Source organism: Phocoena sinus, chromosome X (assembly GCF_008692025.1).
Source record: "Phocoena sinus isolate mPhoSin1 chromosome X, mPhoSin1.pri, whole genome shotgun sequence".
Taxonomy (NCBI): domain Eukaryota; kingdom Metazoa; phylum Chordata; class Mammalia; order Artiodactyla; family Phocoenidae; genus Phocoena; species Phocoena sinus.
This window is the reverse complement of record NC_045784.1, coordinates 68,666,695-68,693,096: the sequence shown is the minus strand read 5'-3', so window position 1 is coordinate 68,693,096 and position 26,402 is coordinate 68,666,695. Positions and strand designations below refer to the sequence as shown.

At 34.0% G+C, this 26,402-nt stretch overlaps 1 protein-coding gene across 2 annotated transcripts in view; it reads left to right on the top strand.

Moving 5' to 3' along the window:
* Positions 1-21,734, top strand: part of BRWD3 (bromodomain and WD repeat domain containing 3) — a 118,876-nt gene extending 97,142 nt beyond the window's left edge. The window contains exons 27-41 of one of the 2 annotated variants that reach the window (XM_032620103.1): positions 320-402; positions 1,490-1,601; positions 2,550-2,611; positions 2,715-2,870; positions 3,527-3,647; positions 4,659-4,784; positions 4,871-4,949; positions 9,781-9,837; positions 10,907-11,047; positions 11,925-11,999; positions 13,344-13,493; positions 14,813-14,976; positions 15,340-15,437; positions 15,982-16,140; positions 20,773-21,734. In XM_032620103.1, the coding sequence (XP_032475994.1) occupies positions 320-402; positions 1,490-1,601; positions 2,550-2,611; positions 2,715-2,870; positions 3,527-3,647; positions 4,659-4,784; positions 4,871-4,949; positions 9,781-9,837; positions 10,907-11,047; positions 11,925-11,999; positions 13,344-13,493; positions 14,813-14,976; positions 15,340-15,437; positions 15,982-16,140; positions 20,773-21,527 (2,338 nt within the window). In that variant the 3' untranslated portion in view covers positions 21,528-21,734. Of the gene's footprint in view, positions 1-319; positions 403-1,489; positions 1,602-2,549; positions 2,612-2,714; positions 2,871-3,526; positions 3,648-4,658; positions 4,785-4,870; positions 4,950-9,780; positions 9,838-10,906; positions 11,048-11,924; positions 12,000-13,343; positions 13,494-14,812; positions 14,977-15,339; positions 15,438-15,475; positions 15,586-15,981; positions 16,141-20,772 lie in introns of both variants that reach the window. The other variant, XM_032620102.1, reaches the window with a different exon arrangement.
* The last annotated feature ends 4,668 nt before the right edge of the window (positions 21,735-26,402 follow it).

The following is a 26,402-nucleotide window of genomic DNA, read 5'->3' as shown; positions in this document are numbered from 1 at the left end:
AAAGCAATTTTACTCCAATAAAGATGTTAAAAAAAGGAGACTAAAAACAAGTGAAATAAACCCCAATAAACATACACTGGAATAAAGAAAATAAATTACTTTATGCAAATATTTAAAAAATAATGTCATAAGTAAATATTTAAGCCAAACAGATCAAACAGATGGGGTTTAATTTAAGTAAATGCATTCACAGGGACGTTGAGTTTTGCAACATTTTGCTCAATACTTCCACATTAAGCATATATTCCTGGATGTTTAGAAAGTAACATATACTGTTATATCTGTATACTGAATCATATGTACTTTACTTTCTCCTCAGGTATCATGACATGCCAGATGTCATTGACTTCCTTGTGCTACATCAGTTTTATAATGAAGCCAAAGAAAGGAACTGGCAGATTGGTAAGTATAGAATTCTCACTGAATAATTATTGTTTGAAGTAGAGTAAGTAACTTTTAAACCAATTTAACAGAAAGAAATCAGTAGACTGAAACAGCTGTTAGCCAAATTAGAAAAATTAAATTTTTCTTTTCAGTTACGTTTCGGTGATTTTATGAACATTGTAAGTGGCATAAAACCTTTTCTGTGAATACCTACTCTATTAGAATACAAATCTGTATTAAAAAGAAAATCTTGAAATGTCAATGGCCATGAAATGGAGTACTTAACACTTGGGCTCTTAAAAGACCTTTACTGATTGTGGGTTTCTCTCTCCTTTCTCTCTCTCTCTTTCTCTCTGCCGCCCCACCCCCTCTTCCTCTCCCTCTTCCTCCTCTTCTACCTCTTTCTATCTACCCCTCTGCCCTCCTCCTCTCTCTGTCTCCCCCTCTCCCTTTTTCTCCCTTTCTCTCTTTCCCCTTCTTATTCTCTCCCCCTCTATTCCTCCCCCTTCACTAGCTGTTTAATCTTGGGCAAGATTTTAACCTCTGTTTGCTTCAATTCCATTATCTGTAAAATGGGAATCACATCAGAACATACCTATAAGGTCGATATGAATAAAATGGTACCTGACACAGAGCAACCACTATGTTATTATCTGCTATTAGTACTTTTAAATTCTCCTTTCTTATGTAGGAGAAACATTTTTGTCCACAGGGTTGGTTTTGTATTCCTTAGCCATTTAAAGGTACAAAACTAGTATGAAGAGATTTTTAAAAACAAAATGGTGAAACAAAAAATAGAAGAAACAACTGTAGTATCATATGTGCGGTACAAAAAGCAGTATGTCTAATGAGCCCAAGTAATTGATAAAAGTTAAATTATATGTGGTAATATGTGATTTATTTCAGAATAATTATTAGCATTTGGAAATCAAAATCCTTGAAGAGGGTAAAATGTAAAATTCACATATATGGAAAACTCAGATTGAAACTTCTAATAATGCTGGATACAATGCTGCTTCTGTATTCAACAAAAACTAGCAGTTTAGAGTGGGAACAGAGTGATTATTCTCAAGAGCACTCTTAAGAATTTCTAAAAACATTGTAGGTGATAGATTCCGCAGTATAATAGATGATGCCTGGTGGTTTGGGACCGTGGAGAGTCAGCAGCCTTTTCAACCAGAGTATCCTGATAGTTCTTTCCAGTGTTACAGTGTTCAGTAAGTATATTTATGGTCGTTTACACCTGATATAATACTGTAGTACTATATGGACTTTCTATAAACCCTACCTTACCTAGTCTTATAAGACTTGTACCTGTAAGGAAGTAATCATAGTACCTTTAAGGAAGAAATTTATTGATAAACCTTTTGGTCCAATATGCATGCTAACACAAAGCAGGAACTGAAGACTTATTTCTGCCTCCCTTATTCCTGTATTTTCTCGTAAGTATTTCTATTTTAGACAAGAATTACAATTATTATTTCATGAAGAGTACTGAAATTAATTCAGTGTTTAAATTAATTGTTAAACCTGGAATATAATACTGAATATTTACATAGTCTTTTATTTAATGGTATGAATTCTAGACAGGAGTGACTGCATTATGTTTGGATATACTGTTTGTCTACAATTTACTTTTGCTGTTCATGAAATACCAGAGTTGTAAGATTCCTAATAAATAAAGCTTTCTTCTCAAGAATGATAGAACAAATGTTTATTCTGTGAAGATTCACTTTTAGTCTCCATATTGTAGATCAAAAGGGAATAATAAAGTTTTGGAGAAGCTATAATACTCAACCTGTTAGAATAAATTAGGTTATCTCATAGAAAGAAGTGATCTATTAAATCGACTTTTTTAACCTGAAAGGAATTTTCCAAAGAGATCTTTTTATTCTGTACCCTGGCTTAACATTGAATGTATGCTTGCTTGGAATTAAAAAAAAAAAAAGCCCAGCAGAACTAAGAGTAAGCTTACAACTCTCTTTCATATTGATGGGCCATGTTTTCTCTATTAGGGGCTTATTATTATCTTTGTGTAAGCAAAGTTGTACTTCAAAGAAACTGTATTGTCCCTTTACAAATTTCACCCCCAAGAAGTAATGCAAATTATGCTAGTATATAAAATGTCATCTGAATTTGATTTGTATCTTGTTATTTTTTAATAGCTGGGACAATAACGAGAGAGAAAAGATGAGTCCCTGGGATATGGAGCCAATTCCAGAAGGAAGTAAATATGCTTTTAAAAAATGAATTATAATTTTTCTAAAAGAAAAATGGCAATAGCATGATTCTAGAAACTAATTATTTCTGATTTTTCACTTTATGCATAGCTGCCTTTCCAGATGAAGTTGGTGCTGGTGTTCCTGTGTCCCAGGAGGAATTGACTGCTTTGCTATACAAACCTCAGGAAGGAGAGTGGGGGGCTCATTCCAGAGATGAGGAATGTGAACGAGTTATTCAGGGCATCAACCACCTTCTTTCCCTGGGTATGGTGAATGTGAAAGAATGTTAGGAAGATGGGAAGGAAAACCAGCAGAATTATAAGTTCTGTAAAAGGAAATGCATTTTCTCACTGTATACTTTTAACCCAAGAGGCATGGTGATTCTAGTTTTAATAATAACATTTTTATTTGCTTGGCCAAAGTAATGACTGGCAAACTTTTTCAGTTCTTGGGCTATAATAGTGAAGGCAGCCATATAGGTGTCTTTTACTTTCTTGAGTCATTTTAGCTCTCTAGCTCTTCCCTGAGCCTAACTTTGGATCGATATTTTGGTAAAGACAGTGGGTGCAGTAATATATTTTACTCCATGACTACTTATATTTTCTGAAGTATATCACGAGACATTTGACATTTATCCAGAAAAGACATAAATTTGAAGTTAAACACAGTTCTTCTTTAATTTTGTCTTGTTTTTACCGATTTGAACCAGTGTATCATGCATGATTGATTCATAGATAGAATGTCCAAATAAAAAAAATAACATTATAATAGTATTGGTCTAGTTTTTGCATGATTGAATCATCAGCATTTTAGAAATGTAGTATTATATCACCCACCCTTCTTGTTTATATGTGTTTTTGTTTGTTAACATGAAATGTTAGTGTTCTTTATAATTGTCTTTTTTTATTTTGTAAATGTAGATTTTGCCAGCCCTTTTGCTGTTCCAGTGGATCTCAGTGCCTATCCCTTGTATTGTACTGTAGTTGCTTATCCAACTGACCTCAACACCATCAGGCGGAGACTTGAAAATCGCTTTTACAGGTCTGTTTAATTTTTATCATTTCCTAAAAGCTTTTATAGTTTTATATCTTTTGCTTTCCTTTTTGCATAATGATACACTGATATCTTTGTTTTCATAGTGTAAAATAACCGCTCAAAAGACCCACTCCAAAATTTCTCCTGAAAATTTGGAACACTGATTTTCCTTTATTCAGTAGATTTTCACTCTTCCAGGCTAAGAAGGGGTATGGACAGGGAGGAAATTATGACTAGCACAAGTCACATATGAAACAAAAACTACAGTTAATTTTAACTTATTAAAAGCAGATTAAGTAGTTTGTGGATTCATCTTGATTATGGTGCTCCAGGGACTTGGAGCATGTTTTAAATCCCCTGTTGGGGAATTAGGCAGCAGTTAATTAGATTTAATTACCAGTCCCAAAATGTGTATAGAAAAAGCCAAGTTATTTTTTCCTTGGTTTTGGTTGGGAGTGGGGTGATTATGGGAAGGCAGTGGAGGGCAGCTTTTGGTACCTCTCTCACCCTAGAGTCTACTGTGTCCTAACCACAATTATTCCATGAAATGGTTATAAATATAACCAGTTGGGTGTATTTTATATCTTTACCTATAATTTCATTCAATAGTATATATCATAAAAGCAATGAGGTAAAAATCTGTCCTTTTTGTTTTTTGCTTTTCTCTGAAAACGAAACATTCTTCTGTTGATTTATCAAAGCAGTATTTGTTTGTTTTTGTTACTTTGACCTTGGTCAAATCGCTATTTACCCACAATGTCGTGGGTCAGTTCTTTTCCAAGTTTTCATATTCAAGTTTATAGTCCAGTGGTTCTGAACTCTTGCCTGTGCTTCAAATACTCTAACTATATACCTTTATTAGTGCACATTAGTCACACACATATATTGAGTCACATACATATATCTGAACACCTTTGACATATCATGATTAAATGCCTAGTTGTTCTATGTTGTCTAATCCTAGAATAGACTTTAAATGTATCAACCAAGAGTAACAGGGTATTTTTTCTTTCATAGGAGAATATCAGCATTAATGTGGGAAGTACGCTACATTGAGCATAATGCTAGGACTTTCAATGAGCCAGACAGTCCTATAGTTAAAGCAGCCAAAATTGTAACTGATGTCTTACTTCGATTTATTGGGTAAGAAGAAGTTTTATCTCCCATAGAGGCTGACTTCTGACTTCTAAAATTTATTGAAATGTATTTTAACTTATCTGTCTTCTCAGGGATCAGAGCTGTACTGATATACTGGATACTTATAATAAAATTAAAGCAGAAGAACTAAACAGTACTGATGAAGAGGAGGTAAGAATCACAGCATGATTTGTAGGCATGAATTCCTTTTCTGTCATTTAAAGTACAATAAGTATTATATGTAAGTGTTAAAACAAACTATAGGGGCTTCCCTGGTGGCGCAGTGGTTGAGTGTCCGCCTGCCGATGCAGGGGACACGGGTTTGTGCCCCGGTCTGGGAGGATCCCACATGCCACAAGCGGCTGGGCCCATGAGCCATGGCCGCTGAGCCTGCGTGTCCAGAGCCTGTGCTCCGCAATGGGAGAGGCCACAACAGTGAGAGGCCTGTGTACAGAAAAAAAAAAAAACAAAAAAACTAACTATAAGCAGTGAAGCTGATTTCTGAAAGCTGGCTGAACACCTGCATCTTTTTGTATTAAACTCTTTAACCTATATGTAGATAATATATACCAAAAATGTAGTGTGCTACAGTCAGAGAGAGGTGATCAGTCATCCTTTTTGACACAGTGGGTTTCAGTGATGAGAAATCAATACTTTATTTTCCAGCCCTTGAAAACAGGACAAAGCACTAATCAGTGTTTTAAAAGAATGGTTAGTTGATGGTAGTTTTAGTAGGGATTAATTTTCTACACAGTATATATATAATTTTAAACTTGAAAGTCTACATTTTTAGTACTTTAGTACTTTCATGGAATTGCTATTTGATTTCCTTTATGAAAATTTGCAAACATAAACCAGTTTTTCTTAATGAAATGGAATTAGTATTGTCAGTAGACCCTCATGTATCTTATTTCCCCACCCAGTCATATCCCTAATTTACATTAAGCTATTTGTGACTAGAGGCTATGATAGAAGCAAAAACCAAGATAAAAGGCTTAAACAGTAATGAAAAGTGATAATTCAAAAATATTTAATGGAAAACAATTCATCCCAGGGATGAGTGACTCAGATATGCTGGATTTTATTGCAGTGGCTATTATTGTACAGAGGTATTTTACATGTTTATATTTTCTGTACTGTTAATTCCCAGAATGGTAAATCTCCAGTGTTTTTATTTTTTTTATTTATTTTTTCCCCCGTGTTTTTAAATTTTACAAAAATGTATTTGACTATAAAATGTTGTAAGTATTATTGAAGTTAAATGTTATTTACATATTAAGGAAAACTCAGATATGCCAATTAGATACTATCCTCCTGAAACTAATGAAAAATTTATCATTCTTATTCCTGATATTTTCTCTGACCTTTCATATAAATGCATTTTGATTCAGAATTTGATGTAGCAAGAATACCTCCTCAAAGTAGCATAACTTGGATTAGAATAGGAAATTAAAGTAAAATGTAATTCAGCAACCTTACTTTTCCTTTCTTCCTCCCTTCCTCCCTCTCTCCCTTCCTCCCTCCCTCCCTCCTTCCCTTCCTTCCTTTCTTTCAACATTTAAGTTCTACTCTTTAAGTAAATTGCAGTTGTACAATACAGTGTTATCAATTATAGTCACCATGGTTTACATTAGATCCTTATATCCTCAGACCTTATTCATCTTCTAGCTGGAAGTTTGTATCCTTTAACCACCCTCTCCATATTCCCCCCCACCATCTGGTCCACCACCCAACCGCTTTTCTGTACTCTGTTTCTATGAGTTTGACTTTCCCTTTTTTTAAAGATTCTACATGAGTGATACCATGCAGTATTTGTCTTTCTTTGTCTGACTTATTTCACTTAGCATAATACCTTCAAGGTCCATCTGCATTGTCACAAATGGCAGAATTACCTTCTTTCTTAAGGCTGAATAATATTCCATTGTGTGTATATATATATATATATATATATATATATATATACCATATCTTCTCTGTTCATTCATCTGTTGACAGACAGATTATTTCCATATCTTAGCTATTGTGAATAATACTGCAATGAACATGGGAGTACAACTTTATATCTTTGATATCTTGTTTTTATTTCCTTTAGATATATACCCATAAGTGACATTGCTGGATCATATGGTAGTTCTGTTTTTAATTTTGAGGAACCTCCATACTGTTTTCCATAGTGGCTGTACCGATTTACATTCCTACCAACAGTGCACAAGGACTCTCTTTTCTCCACATCCTCGCCAGCACTTGTTATTTCTTTGTCTATTTGATAATAACCATTCTAACAGGTGTGAGGTGATATTTCACTGTGGTTTTCATTTGCTTTTCCCTGATGATTAGTGATGTTGAGTGCCTTTTCATGTACCCATTGGCCGTTTGGATGTCTCCTTTGAAAAATATCTATTCAGTTTCTCTGCCCATTTTTTAATTGGATTATTTGTTCTTTTGCTATCAAGTTGTTTATATCTTTTGGATATTATCCCCTATCAAATATATGATTTGCAAATATTTTCTCCCATTTGGTACATTGCCTTTCATTTTGTTGATGGTTTTCTTTACTGTGCAGAAGCTTTCTAGTCTGATGTAGTTCCACTTGTTTATTTTTGCTTTTGTTGCCTTTTATTACCTTTGCATTTTGTCACATCCAAAAACATTATTGTCAAGACCAATGTCAAGCAGCTTACACCCCTGTGTTTTTTCTTAGGAGTTGTTTTTTTTGTTGTTTTTTTTTGCGGTACGCGGGCCTCTCACTGTTGCGGCCTCTCCTGTTGTGGAGCACAGGCTCCAGACGCACAGGCTCAGCGGCCATGTCTCACGGGCCCAGCCACTCCACGGCATGTGGGATCTTCCTGGACCGGGGCACGAACCCGTGTCCCCTGCCTCGGCAGGCGGACTCTCAACCACTGCACCACCAGGGAAGTCCTCTCTTAGGAGCTTTATGGTTTCATGTCTTACATCCAAGTCCTTAATCCATTCTGAGTTGTGTTTAATGTATGGTGTAAGATAGGTGTCCAGTTCCATTCTTTTGCAGGTGGATATCCACTTTTCCCAGCACAATTTATTGAAGAAACTATCCTTTCCCTATTTTATATTCTTGGCTCCTCTGTTGTAAATTAATTGACCAATGTGCATGGGTTTATTTCTGTGCTCTATTCTGTTCCATTGATCTGTGTGTTTTATGTCAATACCATACTCTTGTGATTACTATATCTTTGTAATATAGTTTGGTATCAGGAGGTGTGATGCCTCCAGCTCTGTTCTTCTTTCTCAAGATTGCTATTAGAATTCTTTTATATGGTTCCATATGAATTTTAAGATTATTTTCTATTTCTGCAAAAAATGCTGTTGGAAATTGTGTTGAATCTGTATATTGCTTTGAGTAGTACAAACATTTTAACGATATTAATTTTTCCAATCCATGAGCATGGACTATCTTTCCATTTATTTGTATATTCTTCTGTTTCATCAATGTATTATAGTTTTCAGTGTCCAGATCTTTCAACTCCTTGGTTAAATTTATTCCTAGGTATTTTATTCTTTTTGATGCAATTATAAATGGCATTATTTTCTTAATTTCTCTTTCTGATAGCCCATTATTAGTGTATAGAAACACAACTTATTTTTGTATATTGATTTTGTATCCTGCAACTTTACTGAATTTGTTGATTAGTTCTAGCAGTTTTTTGGTGGAGTATTTAGAGTTTTCTATATGTAATATTATGTCATCTGCTAACAGAGACAGTATTACTTCTTCCTTTTTAATTTGGATGTCTTTTGTTTTTCTTGACTAATTGTTCTAGCTAGGGCTTCCAATACTATGTTAAATAAAATAAAAGAGTGGACATCCTTGTCTCGTTCCTGATCTTAGAGGAAAAGCTTTTGGGTTTTTTTCCATTGACCATGAAGTTAGCTGTGAGTTTGTCATATATGGCCTTTATTATGTTGAAATAAAATCTATACCTATTTTGTTATATCTTTTGGATATTAACCCCCCAGGGAGTTTTTATCATGGATGGATGTTGCTCACCTCAGAATGGTACTCTGGGTTAGAATAGAAAATTAAAGTAAAATGTAATTCAGCAATTTTAGAAAGGGAAACCAATGGCTCATGAGCTACTTTGCTTTCTTTTTTAAAAAAAAAATTATTGGGGTATAGTTGATTTGCAATGTTGTGTTAGTTTCAGGTGTACAGCAAAGTGAATCTGTTATACATATACATATATCCACTCTTTTTTAGATTATTTTCCCATATAGTCCATTACAGAATACTGAGTACAGTTCCCTGTGCTAGACAGTAGGTCCTTATTAGTTATCTATTTTATATATAGTAGTGTGTATATGTCAATCCCAATCTTCCAATTTATCGCTCCCCCACCCTTACCCGCCTGGTAACCATAAGTTTATTTTCTACATCTGTAACTCTATTCCTGTTTTGTAGATAAGTTCACTTGTAGCCATTTTCTAGATTCTCTGAGGCATTACCAGTGTGCTTCACCATCACCAAGTTAATAGTGGTGTGTGGGCCTTGCCTCTTTGTATTAAAAAACTAACCCTCAGAGGGATACTTAACTGAATCTTATGTTTTAATACACATTCATATTTTCCCTATAGAAAAGAGATATATTTCTTGAAGTAGCAAAAGATTAATCATGAGTAATTCATGATTATAGTATATTAAATTATCATGTCATATAAAATAAGTTTCTTTAAAAAATACTAACATTTAGGTACAACTTTAGATACCAATCATTGTACTTTCCCCCTCATTTCCTATTCTGATTTAAAGAGAAGCCTCATTTACTTTTCTTCTCCCAGTATATTTTCCAACTTGTATATAGCATGTAGGTGAAGTTTGGAGTGAGTCTCCCTCTCATCTTTGTTCTGTTGGCTGCTCCAATGAGGGAATTAATTGTGATTATATTTGCCATTTCTTTGTAAATTTTATTTAATTTGTAAGACTGAATATAACTTAATATCTTCTCCCACTCTTCCTTTTTAATTTTAGGATACAGAAATGGTTGATTTAGATTCAGATGGTCCTGGTACTTCATCTGGAAGAAGGGTAAGTGGATAAATGAACTGCTGATAAGAAAAAAATTCAGGCTTCCTGTGTCAGGGATCCCTAAGACCAACTCCACATATTTGGAGAGTTGCTAGAAAGACTTATGGAACTCAGTATATTTACTTGTTAACTCATCGCTAAGGTTTATGACAGTGACACAGTAAGGATCACAAGGAAAAATACAGGCAGAGTCTGGAGGAATCCATGTGCAGGTTTCTTTATGTTCTCTCTCTCCTCTGAAGGGCCACACAAAGTACATTCTTTTCCCACAGTGAAAATGTAGCAACATGTGTGTGATTAGAGACTGATCTCCCAAAGAATTTATTGGGAGTTTGTTATGTAGACCCCATCTAGCTAGCACATGCCAAGATTCCAGACTCACAGAAAGCAGGAAAGCATAGGAAATGTACAGGAAAGTGAATGTTCAGCACAAGTGACATTCTTTGTACAAACAGTGTGGGCACAGTAAACCACCTTTATTATTTAGAAAAGAGTTCAAGTACCAAGTTCCTAGATGCCAGTCAAGGGCCAACCTTATAAGCAAGCCCTGCTAAAGATAGTCTCAGGTCTGTTATGTTAACTCTGTTCTGTACACTTCTCCTCTATGATAATTAGACAAACATTTGTTGTATATAAGGAAAATGTTCCCTTTCAAATACTGAAGCAGATTGTGTAAAAAAGGCATCAAATAGTAAAGGCAAGAATATATTATGACCACAAAGGATTTACTTAAGAATATATATATTGTTCAATTGTTATTTTGAGAAAATTACAGTGCCATTTTCAAATATTCTTAGCAAAGACTAAGGTATTAAAATTATTGACCTTGTAGATTTTCTTAAAATGAGAATTCAGAATGCTAGAATTATTGCTGTTTCTAAGAATATAATATCCAGTTTTTATTTGTTTATATTTTTGCCAGGGAGAATGATGTTTAATCTAAACTAAGAAATTTTTAAATAGCAGCTGCTCTATCTTATATAGATATATATTAACATAGGAAGACAGGAGAAAATCAATGAAGACTTAAGGAAAGAGCTTTTAGATATAATTCTTTTAAAATCTACAGGTCAAATGCCGAGGCAGAAGGCTGTCTTTAAAGTGTAATCCTGATGCTTGGAGAAAACAATGCACAGAACTGTTGGGCCTCATTTATGAACGTGAAGACTCAGAGCCATTTCGACAGCCATCTGATCCTCTTTCCTACCCAGTAAGTATAGTTATTTAACTAATTACCAATATGTATTTCCCATAAATGTCCATGCTAAGTTCTAGTTAAGAGCCCTTTCCCCCCTCTCTTCCTTCCTTCCTTCTTCCTTCTTTGTTTGTATATCTTTGAATTGTGAAAGTGTGTAGTGTGTTTACTCATGACTTTTTAAAATGCCTGACATGTACTTTGTAAATTACACAGTTGTAAACCAAATTTTAATCTAAACATCTTTGCATTTCCTTGCTGCTTTTATTTGGCCTATTTGTTTAATGCATTTTATTAACTTCTAATAAACTTCTACACACTGGAGACCCTTGATAACATATGTCAGCCCTATTTAATTTACAATAAATAAGTTATTAAATATGATCACTTAGAGTAATCAATATACCATATTACTTTTCATCAAAGATAAAAGCATGAGAACTTAAATTACAGGATACCTTTTCTAGGAGTATATCTATTTACATGTTGAATAACCTTTTAGTATAGATAGCAAATCTGTTTTAGCTTTTTCAGAAAAAAGGTACAGCAATATTTCAGAAATACATCAAACTATCCTCTGAAATTAGTAAACATCAATATTCTCTGCATAAAAAGGTTTCAGTTGGGAAAAATATTATTCAAATAAGGAACAAAATTACATTCAACAAAACTTGATTTGTTTTTGTAGGGGGTTTAGGTAGAATAAATTAGTTTTGTATTTTTCATGGTAGAGGAGAATGGTGAATGTAGAATTCCTTCATCTTAAATTATAGTTAGTAAAAACATAATTCCTATTTATGGATCTTTGAGCTTTAAATCATAATTGCATTGCAAGTCTTGATATTTTGTTATGGTGGTCTGGAAATACAATATATCTTCTTTACCCTAATAGGGCCATCAAGAGCAAGAGGGCGAATCCTCTGAGTCAGTTATTCCAGAACGACAACAAGATCCATCTCTTTGTGAGGTAGGCCTAGTAGTCTCTTAAAAGACATATATGTTCTAGTTGTTTTTGTGTTGTTTTACTTTTTTAAATCCCCATACTGTAAACAAACCTTTTATAATTTATAAAGCTATTTTCCAACTTTGCTTACTATCTTTTTACCTTTGTTTGAGATTTTGGTTGTTTATTTTTTGTCTTTTAAACAACACATGCTCTGGAGAGTTCTTTGTAGCATCTGGGTAGATGTTTGTTTCTATAGTTCTAAAGCTACTGTAGCAGAGTAGAAAACATCAATTACACAACATAATTATGTCTGTAACTGCAGCTGATTGTTCCCAGTGGGACTTTATTCAGCAGGCTGACTGGGTCTTTTGAGTTTTGGTCACTGTATTGCATGAAGTTCCAATATTTTTTCTCTATGAAAATCTTTGTTTCATAAGCCATATTATGTTGGAATACACTTTGGTTTTTATGATTTAAGCAAAAAAATTTAAGAAGATACATTAAGATCAACTGTGATTTCTCATACTTTGAAAAATACTTTCTCTTTTTATAATACCTTTCTTCTGCCCCTTCATCTGGCCCTTTGGCTTCTCCTTTGAGAGAAATGTTGTGCTTTTATTTCTTAATGATTCTAAGTAGGATAAAGGATCTAATATTGACTATGGTTTTCACTCCAGAACATGTTTATTATTGGTGGTTGTGGTATACATAAGTATAAATTTCAGATGTAATTCCATATGATAACCCTAGGAATATCTTAACTAGACTTGAAAGATTTAGATTAAAATAGAAAGAATCTTCTCCTACCCCTAACTAATAAAGATCAAACTAATCATGAATCTGAGACTTAAGATTTTAGATGAAGCACAAGTGTCACATTTATTTAAAAACAAAAAGATAGGAGAAAGGCACAAACATGGCCAATTTGATTTTGACCTTCAACTAATGACAGTTTAGGTAGAATGCCCTCATGCCAACTCCCTGGCACATTGCTCAATGAAAGTAGAAGATGGGATTATTCACACAGAATTAAATAGTTCCATGTCACAAATTAGCTACCTATTTCCAAGATATTCCCATCTATGTAGAGATGAAGCCAGTGGCTGTGGATTTTCTGTTCTGTCCCTTGAGAGAGTCATATGGTTTTCTATTGAAGGGTGAGGGCTAAGACCCTCCCACAGACCCCTGCTGTTTCCCTGAGCCACCAAAAGACCTCTATTAAATGGATGGTTTGGGACTACAGAGAGGTAACTGGCAGATTAAAGAGCAGTGTGTTTGTTTCATGATGATGCAAATCTCAGTCCCATTGTATTATGTAGTGTTGTTACTCAGCCTGTGTGTTTAATAACACATTCTTCTTTGTAGGATTGTCATGTTATAGACACTCCTATGGACTTCAGCACTGTGAAAGAAACTTTGGAAGCAGGAAACTATGGTAGTCCTCTGGAATTTTATAAGGATGTTCGCCAAATATTCAGCAACTCCAAAGCTTATACCTCTAATAAAAAGTCAAGGGTATGAAAAAAACAATATTAGGTGGATTAATTACCTAAGTGTTTAGTTATATATATCAGGCAATTTTCTTTCACCAGTTTTAAAATTGCTAAACAAGTATGTACTACCATTCTGACATAGTTTCTAAAGTTTGATTCTCAGTACTTTCTCTGAAACAGTTTATTAAGCATGCATTAAAGATACATTTAGCATAGTCATTCTGAAATTAAGCCCTACTTCCTTTCTCCTACCTGCCTCTTCTTTACTCTTAAGTAATACCTGTATTTGCCAGAGAGAAGTCAAGGAAAGGAGTGGTAGAAATTTGAGTACTCTTTAATATGTCCAATAAATAATTTGATAAATAAAAGTGGTTGACAGGATTAATTTATATGAAATATTTAGATTAGCTCTGAATATTTATGTTCCCTTTATTATAACAAATTAGTGAACTATATTGGGAAATTATAACTGTTTATTCATACTCACATTTAATACTTTCTCTGTGTTTTGTCAGTACTTAAACATCTTGAGAACAAAAAAGTAATAATTTTTGTGTTTTCTAATCACTAGTAACTGATTAACTTTTAAATCAATTGCACAGTAGGTATATACATGCTCACTTCCACTTCATATGAAATGAATTTTCACTGATTTCTGTACACATAATTTTTCACACTTGATTTATTTTCTACGTTTACATGTGTACTGATAAATGTTTGTATAATCTTTAAACAGTAGGTTTTATATTTTGAAGCCTTTTTAAAAATATATATTATGAACATTTTTCCATCTTATTATTACTCTTTGAAAACAGAAGAGTAGGTGGTTTTGTGTAGGTGGTTTTGTGTTGTTTAACCAGCGTCCTGGTGCTAGAGATTTAGGTTGTTTTTAGTTTTTCACTTTAAATGGATAATGCTGTGGCTAACATCTTTAACATCCTTGAACGTAATTATTTTGTGTGTGTAATTCTCTGATATTTCCTTAGGATGAATTCCTAAAGATGAAATTATTAGCCAAAGGATGTATATATTTTAAGGTTTTTGGCAAATATTGCAGATTGTCCTTAGAATGTTGTTTAGGTTAAAATACCCACTGGCAATGTATAAGAATGTTTTTTCCTCCCCTTCCCAACATTGTATATCATCTTTTAAAAATCTTTATTAATTTGTAGGTGAAAATGGTATTTTGTTTTAATTCTTCAGGAAGAATTTTTCAAGTGTAAGAAGCACATATATTATGTCTGAAAGGATGATGTTGATATTGTTCAGGCATGTTTATAACCTGTTATTTTTATATAATTAAAGTAGTTGGTAAAACAAGACTAATTTCTACCTTTTCAGATCTATAGCATGACATTGCGATTATCTGCCTTATTTGAAAGTCATATTAAAAATATCATCTCTGAATATAAGTCAGCAATCCAGAGTCAGAAGAGGAGAAGGCCACGGTACAGAAAACGTCTAAGAAGCAGCAGCAGTTCATTATCTAGTAGCAGAGCTCCTAGGTATATTACATTGACATAACAGTTTAGTTTTCAAAGCATCTTGTATGTATTACCTCACTTCTTAAAGTTTATTGACTACTTTGAGGGAATCCAAGAGATTTTTGTGTTGTTGTTAGAACTCTTATACCTGTGTAAAGGTGGCGCTGGTAACCCAAAGCTTTTTTAAATGGATTTTACTATACCAAAACCTTTTTTCTTTAATTTTAATGATTGAAATTTAACTTTGTCCTATTACCAATTTGAATTATTTCACTTAAATTATATTGCATTTCTTCTTTGCTTAGCTTAAGCATCTTGTATCATACTATCATAATATATTGCTAATAGAAAAATTTGTTCATTATTATATATTTTTACTTATAGTCCAAAAGGGAAACAGAAACAAATGAAGTTACAGCCTAAAAATGACCAGAATACCTCAGTGTCTTATGCCAGGACTAGCTCTCCTTTCTCATCTCCTGGTAAATATGTCTTTTGTTTTTGGTGTTCTGTATTTTAGTTTAACTAAAGAATATAGAAGAGGCAGCATGGTTTATAATGCAAGGAGCAGTGGATTTGGATGTATCAATAGAAAAGTTGCATTTTATCCCCAGTTCTCTGTGGCCCTGGGTAAGACATTAGGTCATAGGACTTAGTTTCTTCATTTTTAAAGTAAGGGTGTTAAGACTAGATGAATTTTAAAGTCACTTAGTTTTAAAATTATGTGACTTTATGATTTTTAACATCTGTAATATCTCAGACCACTCATCTATAATATATTTGCCAACCTAAGAGTTGAAGATTCATAATGTGGGGAGGTGGTTTTCTTGGACAAGTTTTTCTGACAAACTGCTTGAAAGCTTAATGATGTAATAAAACATTTGTTCTCAAAATATTCATATTTTCTTTAAACAATTTGTAATGTTGATGTTAGAGTGAAATAACTGAGATATAGTTTTAAAAACAGCCTGTTAAATTTTTCTGAAAACATAATTATGTTAACATTACAATCTTTTTAAATGTAAGTTTCAGATGCTGCTGAAGGGCTGTCACTGTATTTACTTGATGATGAACTGGATGGGCCATTTTCTTCATCGAGCTTCAGTGGATATAGCCGAAGTGGAAATAGCCATGACCCAGGGAAAGCCAAATCATTTCGAAATAAAGTTTTGCCGATTAAACAAGGTAAGAAATAAATATGGACAGGGCATTTATTCTTTTTTCCTTTATGATGGCAGACAAATCATTTAAAAGCTGATATATTTAGGTAGTAAAAATTAGCATGTTCTTATAGTTAATGAGGATTTCAATATTGTCAGACTTGAGTCAGATAGGATTTCATATGCAGATTTCCAAACATATCTTTGTCTTTTAAAATAAAATTTAAAATGAGTAGGGAGAAAAAACTAAATGAAGAGATCTTTCCCCAAGCACATAAAAACTAGACTGTTTGACACATTTAGGGTTTTTCATATTATTAAACCATATTAATAAGAGAGGAAAAAAATCCAAAATCACCTTTAAATAGGCCTCATATTTTTTAGGGCTACTTTGTGTTGAAAAGTGAGCCTTCTTTCAGTCAACATCCACTTCTAAAACCTTCCTTTGGTTTCCCAGTTATGTTACTCAGATATTCTCTTCCTTCGGGGGCCTGCTGTCTCAATAATTCAGGGGTTTTCAGACTGTTCTACCTATTTCTGGGTAATCCAAAGAGGTACTTCAAAAATACTCAGAAGAGCTTTCTCCTTTCAACCAGAACAACTCTGTTTTTTTATTTCATGTGATGAGCTTTCATATAACTTTTATTTGAAGAATAATTTTCACTGCTTAAAAAGAAATCCCTGACCTAATAATTCATTATCAGGTACATCCATTTTGGACTATGTCTGAGGGCATCAGTTATAAATACTGGAAGGTTATTGTTGTTATGCAGACTTTCTTCTTATACTTAGTCCTATGTTATGGACCCTGAGCATGTTCACAGAAAGTTCTAATATGTTCATCTATTTGAAGTTTGTGAAGAATGATTAATATGCTTTTATAAATATCTTTATTGGAATATATATTTCTATTTTATATAAATTTTTAATGAAAGATTAAGTAGCTTATCCATTGTTATTGAAGTATCAAATAACTTAAAAATAGATGTTCTAAAGATATATTTTATATCAGTTATGTGAGAAATATTGAAACTTCAGATTATTTTAAAATAATTAGTACCTTTATTTTTCCAATTTATATCTTTACCCTCTCCTCTGATCCTGCTGCACATTGCATACTCATGGCATTTCTCTTTTTGCCCTTTCCTTCACTGTCAAGCTTTTAGAAAGAATAGCTTATACTTCCTACCTCTATTTTCTTTCCATCTAAACATTCCTTTATGCTTTGTAGTCTGGCCTCTGCCCATACCACTCTCCAAAATCTTTTCTCCCCCGAATCACCAGTAATCTTCAGTGACCAACCAGTGTCCTTTTCTTAGTCCCCATCTCCTTGATCTCTCTATATCATTGCATGCTATTGACTACCCCCTCTAGGAACTCCACTGCCTGGCTTCTATACTCTACTGATCCTATATCTCTGTTTCTCCTATATTTTGTCTTTTCTTTGGCCTTTCATGCCTCCTATTTGCAGTTTCTCACTTTTTTTGTCTTCTACAAATAAAGGAATTTAATAACTACATCTATCATCTTTATGCTGATGACTCCAAATTCATATATCTAGCCCTAATATCTCTTTATTCTATCAGTCTCATTTCCAGTACTTCTTAAAAAAATTTCCCTTGAGTGCTTATTATCCATTTTTATGTTTCAAGCTTGCTTCTTTTTTTTGCACTCACTATTTTCGTTAATGGCACCATCATCTTCTGAGTCATCCAACTTAAAATCTTACAGTGTTCTTTGACTCACCTTTTATCCCTCATAAATGTCAGTTGCTAAGTTTTGTGAATTCTACAACTTTTTAGTATCACTCAAATCTCTTGCTACAGTTTGTATTGCTATCCCCATAGTCTCTAGCCTAGTATAGTAGTCAACATGGGCTGTCACAGCAAGACACCACAGATTGGCTTAAACAACAGATATTCATTTTTAGCAGCTATATTGAGATACCATTTGACATATAAAAATTGTTTATATTTAAAGCGTACAATTTGATATTTTGATATACATATACACCATGAAATGGTCACAACAATCAAACTAATTAACATATCCATCACCTCTACATAGTTACCGAGTGTGTGTGAATGTGTGTTGAGAAGATTTAAGGTCTATCCTCATAGCAAATTTCAGGTATACAATACAGTATTGTTAACTGTAGTCACCATGCTGTACATTTGATATCCAGAATAACTGAATCTTTGTACCCTTTAACCAACACCTTCCCATTTTTCTTCCCTCCATCCCCTGGCAACCTCCATCCTACTCTCTCCCTCTATGAGTATGACTGTTTTAGATTATAGATATAAGTGATATCATGCAATATTTCTCTTTCTATATCTTGCATATTTTGCTTAGCATAATGTCCTCCAGCTCCATGCATGTTGTCGTAAATGGCAATATTTCCTTCTTTTATCCATTCATCTGTGGAAAGACATACAGGTTGTTTCCATGTCTTGACTGTTGTGAATAATGCTACACTGAACATGGGAATACAGATATCTCTTCAAGATGCTGATTTCAATTTCTTTGGGTATATATCCAGAAGTGGGTTTGCTGGATCAAATGGTAGTTCTATTTTTAGTTATTTTTAGGGAACCTCCGTACTGATTTCCATAATGGCTGTACTAATTTACTTTTTCGCCAACAGTGTACAAGGGTTCCCTTTTCTCCACATCCTCGCCAACACTAGTTATATTTTATCATTTTGATATTAGCAACCCTAACAGGTGTGAGGTGATATCTGATTGTGTTTTTGATTTACATTTCCCTGATGGTTAGATGTTGAGCACCTTTTCATATACCTACAACAGACATTTATTTTCTCACAGTTCTGGAGGCTCAAAATCCAAGATCAAGGTGCCAGCAGGGTTGGTGTCCGGTAAGGGCTTTCTTCCTGGCTTGCTCATGGCTACCTTCTCCCTGTGTCCTCGTGTGAGTTTTTTCTTTGCATACACAGACAGGGAGAACAAGTGAACACTGGTGTGTCTTTCTCTTATAAGGACACAGGCAAGTCCTGGTGCATTAGGGCCCACCTACCCTTATGATTTCATTTAATTTTAATTAATTCCTTAAAGGCTCTACATACAGTCATATTGGGGGTTAGGGCTTCAGTGTATGTATTTGGTGGGGTGGAGTGGGCACACAAAATTCAGTCCATAACACCTAGACTATTAGACTAATCTTGTAATTGTGGTTACCATACAACCCTACTCTTTACTCTGTCCAATTTTTCCAGTCCACTCTCCTGTTTTCCTCCTACCTCTCTTATCTTTGCCAATTGTTCTTTATCTTTAAATGTTGGAATATACCAAGTCTCAGTCCTCAGCCACCTTCTCTCTCTTTACTTGCTCTCTCAGTGAGCTTTCTTATTTCTCTTTACACTAAATGTTATCTCTTTACTGAAAATTTCCAAAATTATATCTCCAACCCTATCCAAGTCTCCCCTGAGTTCTGGACTGGTATATCCACTTGCTTTTTTTCTTTTTCTTTTTCAAATGTCTTGACTTGGATTTCTAGTAGTATTTCTATCTGGAATCTTGATTTTTTTCTTTCCACCAGATTGCCCAAACCTATTCTCCTTCATTGTTCTCTAACCTAGCAATATATCTCTACCATTCACCAAGTTACTCAGGCATAAAACCTAGGAGTTGATCTTCATTTTGTGCTTAACACTTGACATCCAATCCATCAGCAATTTCTGTCAGTTTGAACTATGAAGCTTAGTTCTGGTAGCTCCCCCAGAAGGAAATATTCTAAATCTAATCACTTATCATCACCTCTATTGATACATCTCTCATCATCTCTTACCTAGACCATTGCAATGTACTCCCAACTGATCTCTGTTTTCAGTCTTGCCCCTCCTATATTCCATTCTCTATACAGCAACCATAGCACTCTTAAAAATGTAAATCAGATCCTGTCATTCTCTAGCTTTAAAATTCTCCACTGGCAGTCATCTCCTACTACTTCTTATTTTTCTCTTCTACTCTAATTATACGGGGTTCTTGTTTCCTTTAGTGGAATGTTCTTTACCCAGATCTCACTTCATTCAGTTCTTTTCTCAAATACTGCCTCAGCAGAAAAATTTTCCCTATCTAATATACCCCCCATACATATATTCACACTCTTTTTTTTTTACCCACTTTTCTTTTTCTTTATAACCCATATTAGTACTTGAAGTTATATTATCTATTTGTTTACTTCATTGTCTATCAGGGTTTCCACACTAAAATATAAATTCAAAGATCAAGGACTTTGTCTCATCATTGCCATATTCCAAAGTCCATACAATGCCTGGCAGATAGTAGGTAATCAATAATATTTGTTGAATGAATGAATAAAATTATTCTGATACATGTTCCCAGATTATTCCTTCTAGAGTTCAAGCCCTTAAAATTTCTACCTAGCTACCTCACCACCCATCATCCCTCTACACTCCCCCCATCCCCTGCAAAAAGCAATCAGATAAAAATTAAAACCTTAGTATCTTTCATTTCAAACAGGTTTAAATTCATACTCCAGCACTCTCCATGATTTTACCCCATCTATCTTTGGGCACCAAATGTATTTTGATGGACTTTTAATTTTACTTTTGAACCTAAATAACCATCTTATAAATGTCAAAGCTTAACTTTAAAAATTATTCATCTTGATTTAGATCACTCCCTTGATGGACCCCTTACAAATGGTGATGGCAGAGAGCCCCGGGCAGGAATCAAGAGAAAACTACTTAGTGCATCAGAAGAAGATGAGAGCATGGGAAGAGAAGAGAAAGAGAAAAAAGAAACAAATGAGAAATCACATTTATCTTCCTCAGAGAGTGGAGAGTTAGGATCCAGTTTAAGTTCTGAAAGTACCTGTGGTTCTGATTCTGACTCTGAATCAACTTCCAGGACAGATCAAGATTACGTAGATGGAGACCATGACTATAGCAAATTCATACAAACTAGGCCTAAAAGAAAACTCAGAAAGCAATATGCCAATGGAAAAAGAAACTGGAAGACGAGAGGCACGGGAGGAAGAGGCAGATGGGGCAGATGGGGTAGATGGAGTAGAGGAGGCAGAGGAAGAGGAGGCAGGGGACGAGGCAGTCGAGGAAGAGGTGGAGGTGGCACAAGAGGGAGAGGGAGAGGGAGAGGAGGAAGAGGTGCCTCTAGAGGAGCCACCAGAGCCAAACGTGCACGTATTGCAGATGATGAATTTGATACTATGTTTTCAGGACGTTTCAGTAGACTGCCTCGAATTAAAACAAGAAACCAAGGCAGGAGGACTGTTTTATATAATGATGATTCTGATAATGACAATTTTGTGTCCACTGAAGATCCTCTAAATCTTGGTACATCCAGATCAGGCAGAGTCCGTAAAATGACAGAAAAAGCCAGGGTTAGCCATCTCATGGGATGGAATTATTAACAGTTAATAAATTTAGAATAATTTTAAAAATTTAATGGCCTTCTACTGCAGGGAATTTACCAGGAAATCTACAAAGCAAGTTGTGTGGGGACTTCTGCTTCCTTTCACATTGGTGCTTTTCCATTATGCCAGTATACATTTGTTTCAAGACTTTTGATCTCCACACTTCATTTGTTCAAACAAGCCTTACTCATTAGGCCTTAAATTTAAAAAAAATCTACACACACACACACACACACACACACACACACACACACACACACACACCACAGACACACTACAGATTTACTACATGAAGGGAGCATTCAGCTTCTTAAGAGTAGCATGACATTTTTATCTCAATGGAATATCCCTCTTTTGCTTTTGTATCAGAAGTATAGCACCTTCTTACAGAGTTTTATATAGTTTGTTTTTGCCATTTTGATTCCTGTACCAGTAATAATAACTTTTGCACAATACACCAATCCTAAAGGCAGCTATTAAATGTTTACAGTTTCTATATTGTAAGAACGATCTGGATTATTTTACTCTTCCCAGGCCAAACTTTCATGAATTGTACTGAACTGAAGTATATATTTATACTACAGTTTTTTTTGGGGGTGGGGGATTCTTAATATGCTTTTCATTGATTTGCTTAATTCATGTTAAAGGTGAGAAAGGGTTGGTGCCTTGTAAATATGTAGCAAATCTTTGTGGTGTGTCCTGATGTGTGCATTAACTTTATTAAAAAAGGAATACTTGAGGTATCAATCTAGACAAGGTGCCAAATGCAAAAGTTTCTTGCATCCATTTTCTTTTTCCTATTATATTTTATTGCATTAATAGAACTTGTGTAGCTTAAAAAATAACTTAAGCATTTGAAAAATCCTCATCCACAAATAATAACTTAATAGTAGCTCAGCTACCTCTATTAACTATAACTACTGGAAACATTAAGAAAAATAGATGCTGTTATTCATTACTAAGGAAAAATAGAACAAGCTTGGTAGGAATGAATACTCATAAGTTATAAGCTGAGAGGTTAATAAGTGTATTGGCTCTCAAATTAATAGTTGTAATTAAACTTTCTTTAGTATGCTCTACCTTATTAGGCTTTTCTTAGAACATATTTGTATAAGTAGACTTGATCTACTATTTATATATCTCTGCTACCACTTACTATTTAACAGCTGTGAGTGACTAGTTTTTAATTTTAAAATGTAACACAGCACCTAGTTTGAGTTGGAATGTTTTGGCTAGCTAATATTTTGAATCAACTTTAATAGGGTTCTGCTCATACCATTCCAAAGGGTTCTTCTGTGATAATCTTTCAGAATAGAACCTGGTTGTACTGCACACTGACATTTTGAGTCATTATTTTATAGATTAAAAAACTTTAAACCGTATGGTCTTGTTTACAGCAGTAGAGTGCACATGGTTCCGTAAGTGAGCTTGAGTTCCAAGATCAATTTTACTCCTCAAATTTGAGAGATTGCAAATTCGCTAATTCATTAGATTCTTAGATTTTTTTGAGGTGAGAAGGATAATATTGATCTCTGTTTTTGTAGCAACCGATTTGTTGCGCATAGATCAGACTTGTGGGATAAAAGAAACGTTTTAATGTATGCTTAGTAATCCCAGGATATTTCCTAAGCTAACGTATTTGTCTCATGCTTTCAATCATTTCATGCATCTGAAAATCCTTAAGTGCAGAGGAAGGAGTACACACAAAACTTTGCTTTTTTGGTTGGGCTGGGTGGGGGTTATTCTTGGACTAACATCTTTAAGCAATTTTCACTTGCAGTAGAAATGATGTTCAGGCTGTAAGAAAGTATTGTGAATTAGTATTGTGAATTATTAATGGAACTAACTTCTGTTACTGGACAGTAGATCAAGCTGATTTTTTTTGTTGTAGTCTACTTTTCACTAAACCAAAATTACTTCTGGTTGTAACTCAGCTGCCACTTTTAACCATAATATAGATTCAAAAACATTCATGTTTAAAACTCTACATTTGATTTTTGCTAAAATGTACTATTTTAGTTATTCATATCTTATACATTTAGACTAAATTTGTGCCTGTGTTTTCCTGGAATCAATAACACTTTGGCCTACCCTATTCAAAGTAACATAGTTACTTAAATTCATGGATATACTCAAATGTGTATCATGTGTATAATTTTAGTGTGAAAAAATTTTTTTGACATTCTTCTATGAAGAGCCGACCTCTTGAAATGTAGAAGAATTTCCATTTGTGTGATTTAGCTATCTCAAGCTTTATTTATAATTTATTTTGAAAAATAAAAATGGCACATTTATTTCCCAAACGTCAAGATTTTCTAGGTTTAGATAATTAGAATAATAAGGCTGAAGACATTTTTAAGCATATTTTTTTTTTTTTTTTTTTTTTTTGCGTTACATGGGCCTCTCACTGTTGTGGCCTCTCCCGTCGCGGAGCACAGGCTCAGCAGCCATGGCTCACGGGCCCAGCCGCTCCGCGGCACGTGGGATCTTCCCAGACTGGGGCACGAACCCGTGTCCCCTGCATCGGCAGGCAGACTCTCAACCCCTGTGCCACCAGGGAAGCCCTTAAGCATATTTTATATGTAGTGAGATACTGTGAAAATACTAGTGAACAGCATTTTGCTGTGATATTGATTTCAGTTATTAGGATTTAAAGTTAGTCACCAGGGTATGTTAGATGAGCATAGTTATCATTTATTACAAAACAAACAGATTGTTTTCTGTTTGCATGCAAATTATTTTAATAAGTGTGAAAATAAAAGTTTGGAAGACAGTATTTTTACTTTTATATCTGGACTCCCCCCCCCCATTTATACTTTGCTTTTTTTTGTAATACCACCTCCTGTGAATGTGTTGTAATTTATATCGCATTGATATTTTATCACTTTAATTTTTTAGAGGTCCTTAAAGCCTAAATAAGATCTGGGTTTAGCCATAGCAAAGAAAGTAGGAAATGAGCTAAGAATTCTGAAGAAAAATCTAAATCTTAAATGAATTGCTAAGAAAAAAACAATTACATTTAGGCCCATGAGACCATATACATGTACAAGCCTATTCCTATGCTAGATATTAACAGTCAATGAATTGTAATATTTCTCATGAATGCTAATAATGTTTTAATTTCCAGCTTTAAGATCCTAGCATGTGTATCTGTTTATGAAAACAGAATTGTGTGTTTCTTCCATGGCTTGCTGCGTGTATCTCTTCCAGCAATAGGATGCTCTCCAAAACATTCACTAGCCTATTAATGTAATGACTAGATATGTTTGTGTGTGTGCACGTGGGCGCTCGCGCCTGCGCACACACACACACATGCATAGGTCTATATGTAGATTTTTTTCCCCAACTTGACACGCTTTATCTCAGACATTAAAAAAAAGTTTATATGGAAGACAGCTGTTTTCACTGTCTACCAATTTATTGCCTCTGTTGTAAAGCACTTAGCCTGTATATATACTGCTTGAGCATCCATATCATTATGCCTTCTAGATAAACAATCTAGGTTTTGTCGTGTACATGTGTCCTATTTTTTTAAATCTAATTTGCCCTTCTTTCATGTGTTTCTTTGTCTGTTTCCCTTCCCAGAGATCAGGCTTGTGCTGGAATTCCACTATACAGCACTTTGTTTACCCAGAGGCTAAGAAACTGAGTAAAATTAATAAATCTTATTCTGCACAACTGTGTGCTCAGATACCTAACTCAGCCTTCCAGTACTTTGAAGTAAATTTGAGTCATTTATCTTTGTTGTTGTTTTTCTTGTAACCCTAGGTTGTCATCAGACAATAACAGAATGATTAAAAGAGAAAGATGTGAATGCTACTTCTAGCTTTTTGATAAAAACATTTTTGAGCATTTTTCAAAATTTGTATGTTGTGGTAGTGATAAAATTAAACACCTTATTACTTGCTCATATATCTCGGGAATTATTTTATGCACATTTACCAACTGGTACTTATCTTTAAAGTTAGAATTTTCTTTTTTTTAAGCTGGAATTTTCACATCCACAAAAAGACTTACATCCTGTATAATTTTCAGTATACTTTGATATCCAGCCTTTTAAAAACTTACCAACATTTCAAGTTCTGAAATAAATAGTTTATTTCTGGGGGAAGGAATGGAACTTTCAACATTTAAAGTTCATTGTTTTAAATGTTAACTCCATCCCCAACATCTTTGTGTTACATGAGGGTTTATGAAAGTTATATTGAAAATAGAATATTCTAACATGGTTTTTAAGGCTTGTTTTAAAAAATAGTGTGAGAATATTTTCATGCTTTTTTGCTTTTCACCTCTCAGTAAAGTTTCTTTACCAAGTTTAATTTACCAAATTTAACAAGTTTTGATTAAATTCTAATTATGAGGTTAAATTATTTTCATGGTGCTATATTTTGTATAATACGGATTGCGCTCAAATTTTTTGACATTTATTTCTTATATAGTCTTATCCTTGATTATTTCCTTTTCCATTATTTCTCTCCTGCTTGCTTTTATCCTCATTTCTCTTTCTGCAATGAAGAGTGCACCTAATTTAGCAAACTTCAACAAGACTGGCAATTTATGATTCATTGATGGAAGAAGTACAGTAGAAAGGCCCTGCAGTTTAGAGTTAAGGTGTGTTTGTTTATTTATATGTATGCCCATTTGTTATTCTTATACCTATCTTAATTAAATTTAGAATATGAGACTTTGACATAAAAGCATTGTAAGTATTTTCTAAAAAATAAAACTATTGATACGTATTAAAATCGCCATTAGTAATTGACTTTTAAAATCACATACAAAAATATTTAGAAACACAGTTGGGAAATGTGTTTTTACATATACCACCAGATACACATTAGGCAGTACTACAAATGTTAATTCTTTAAACAA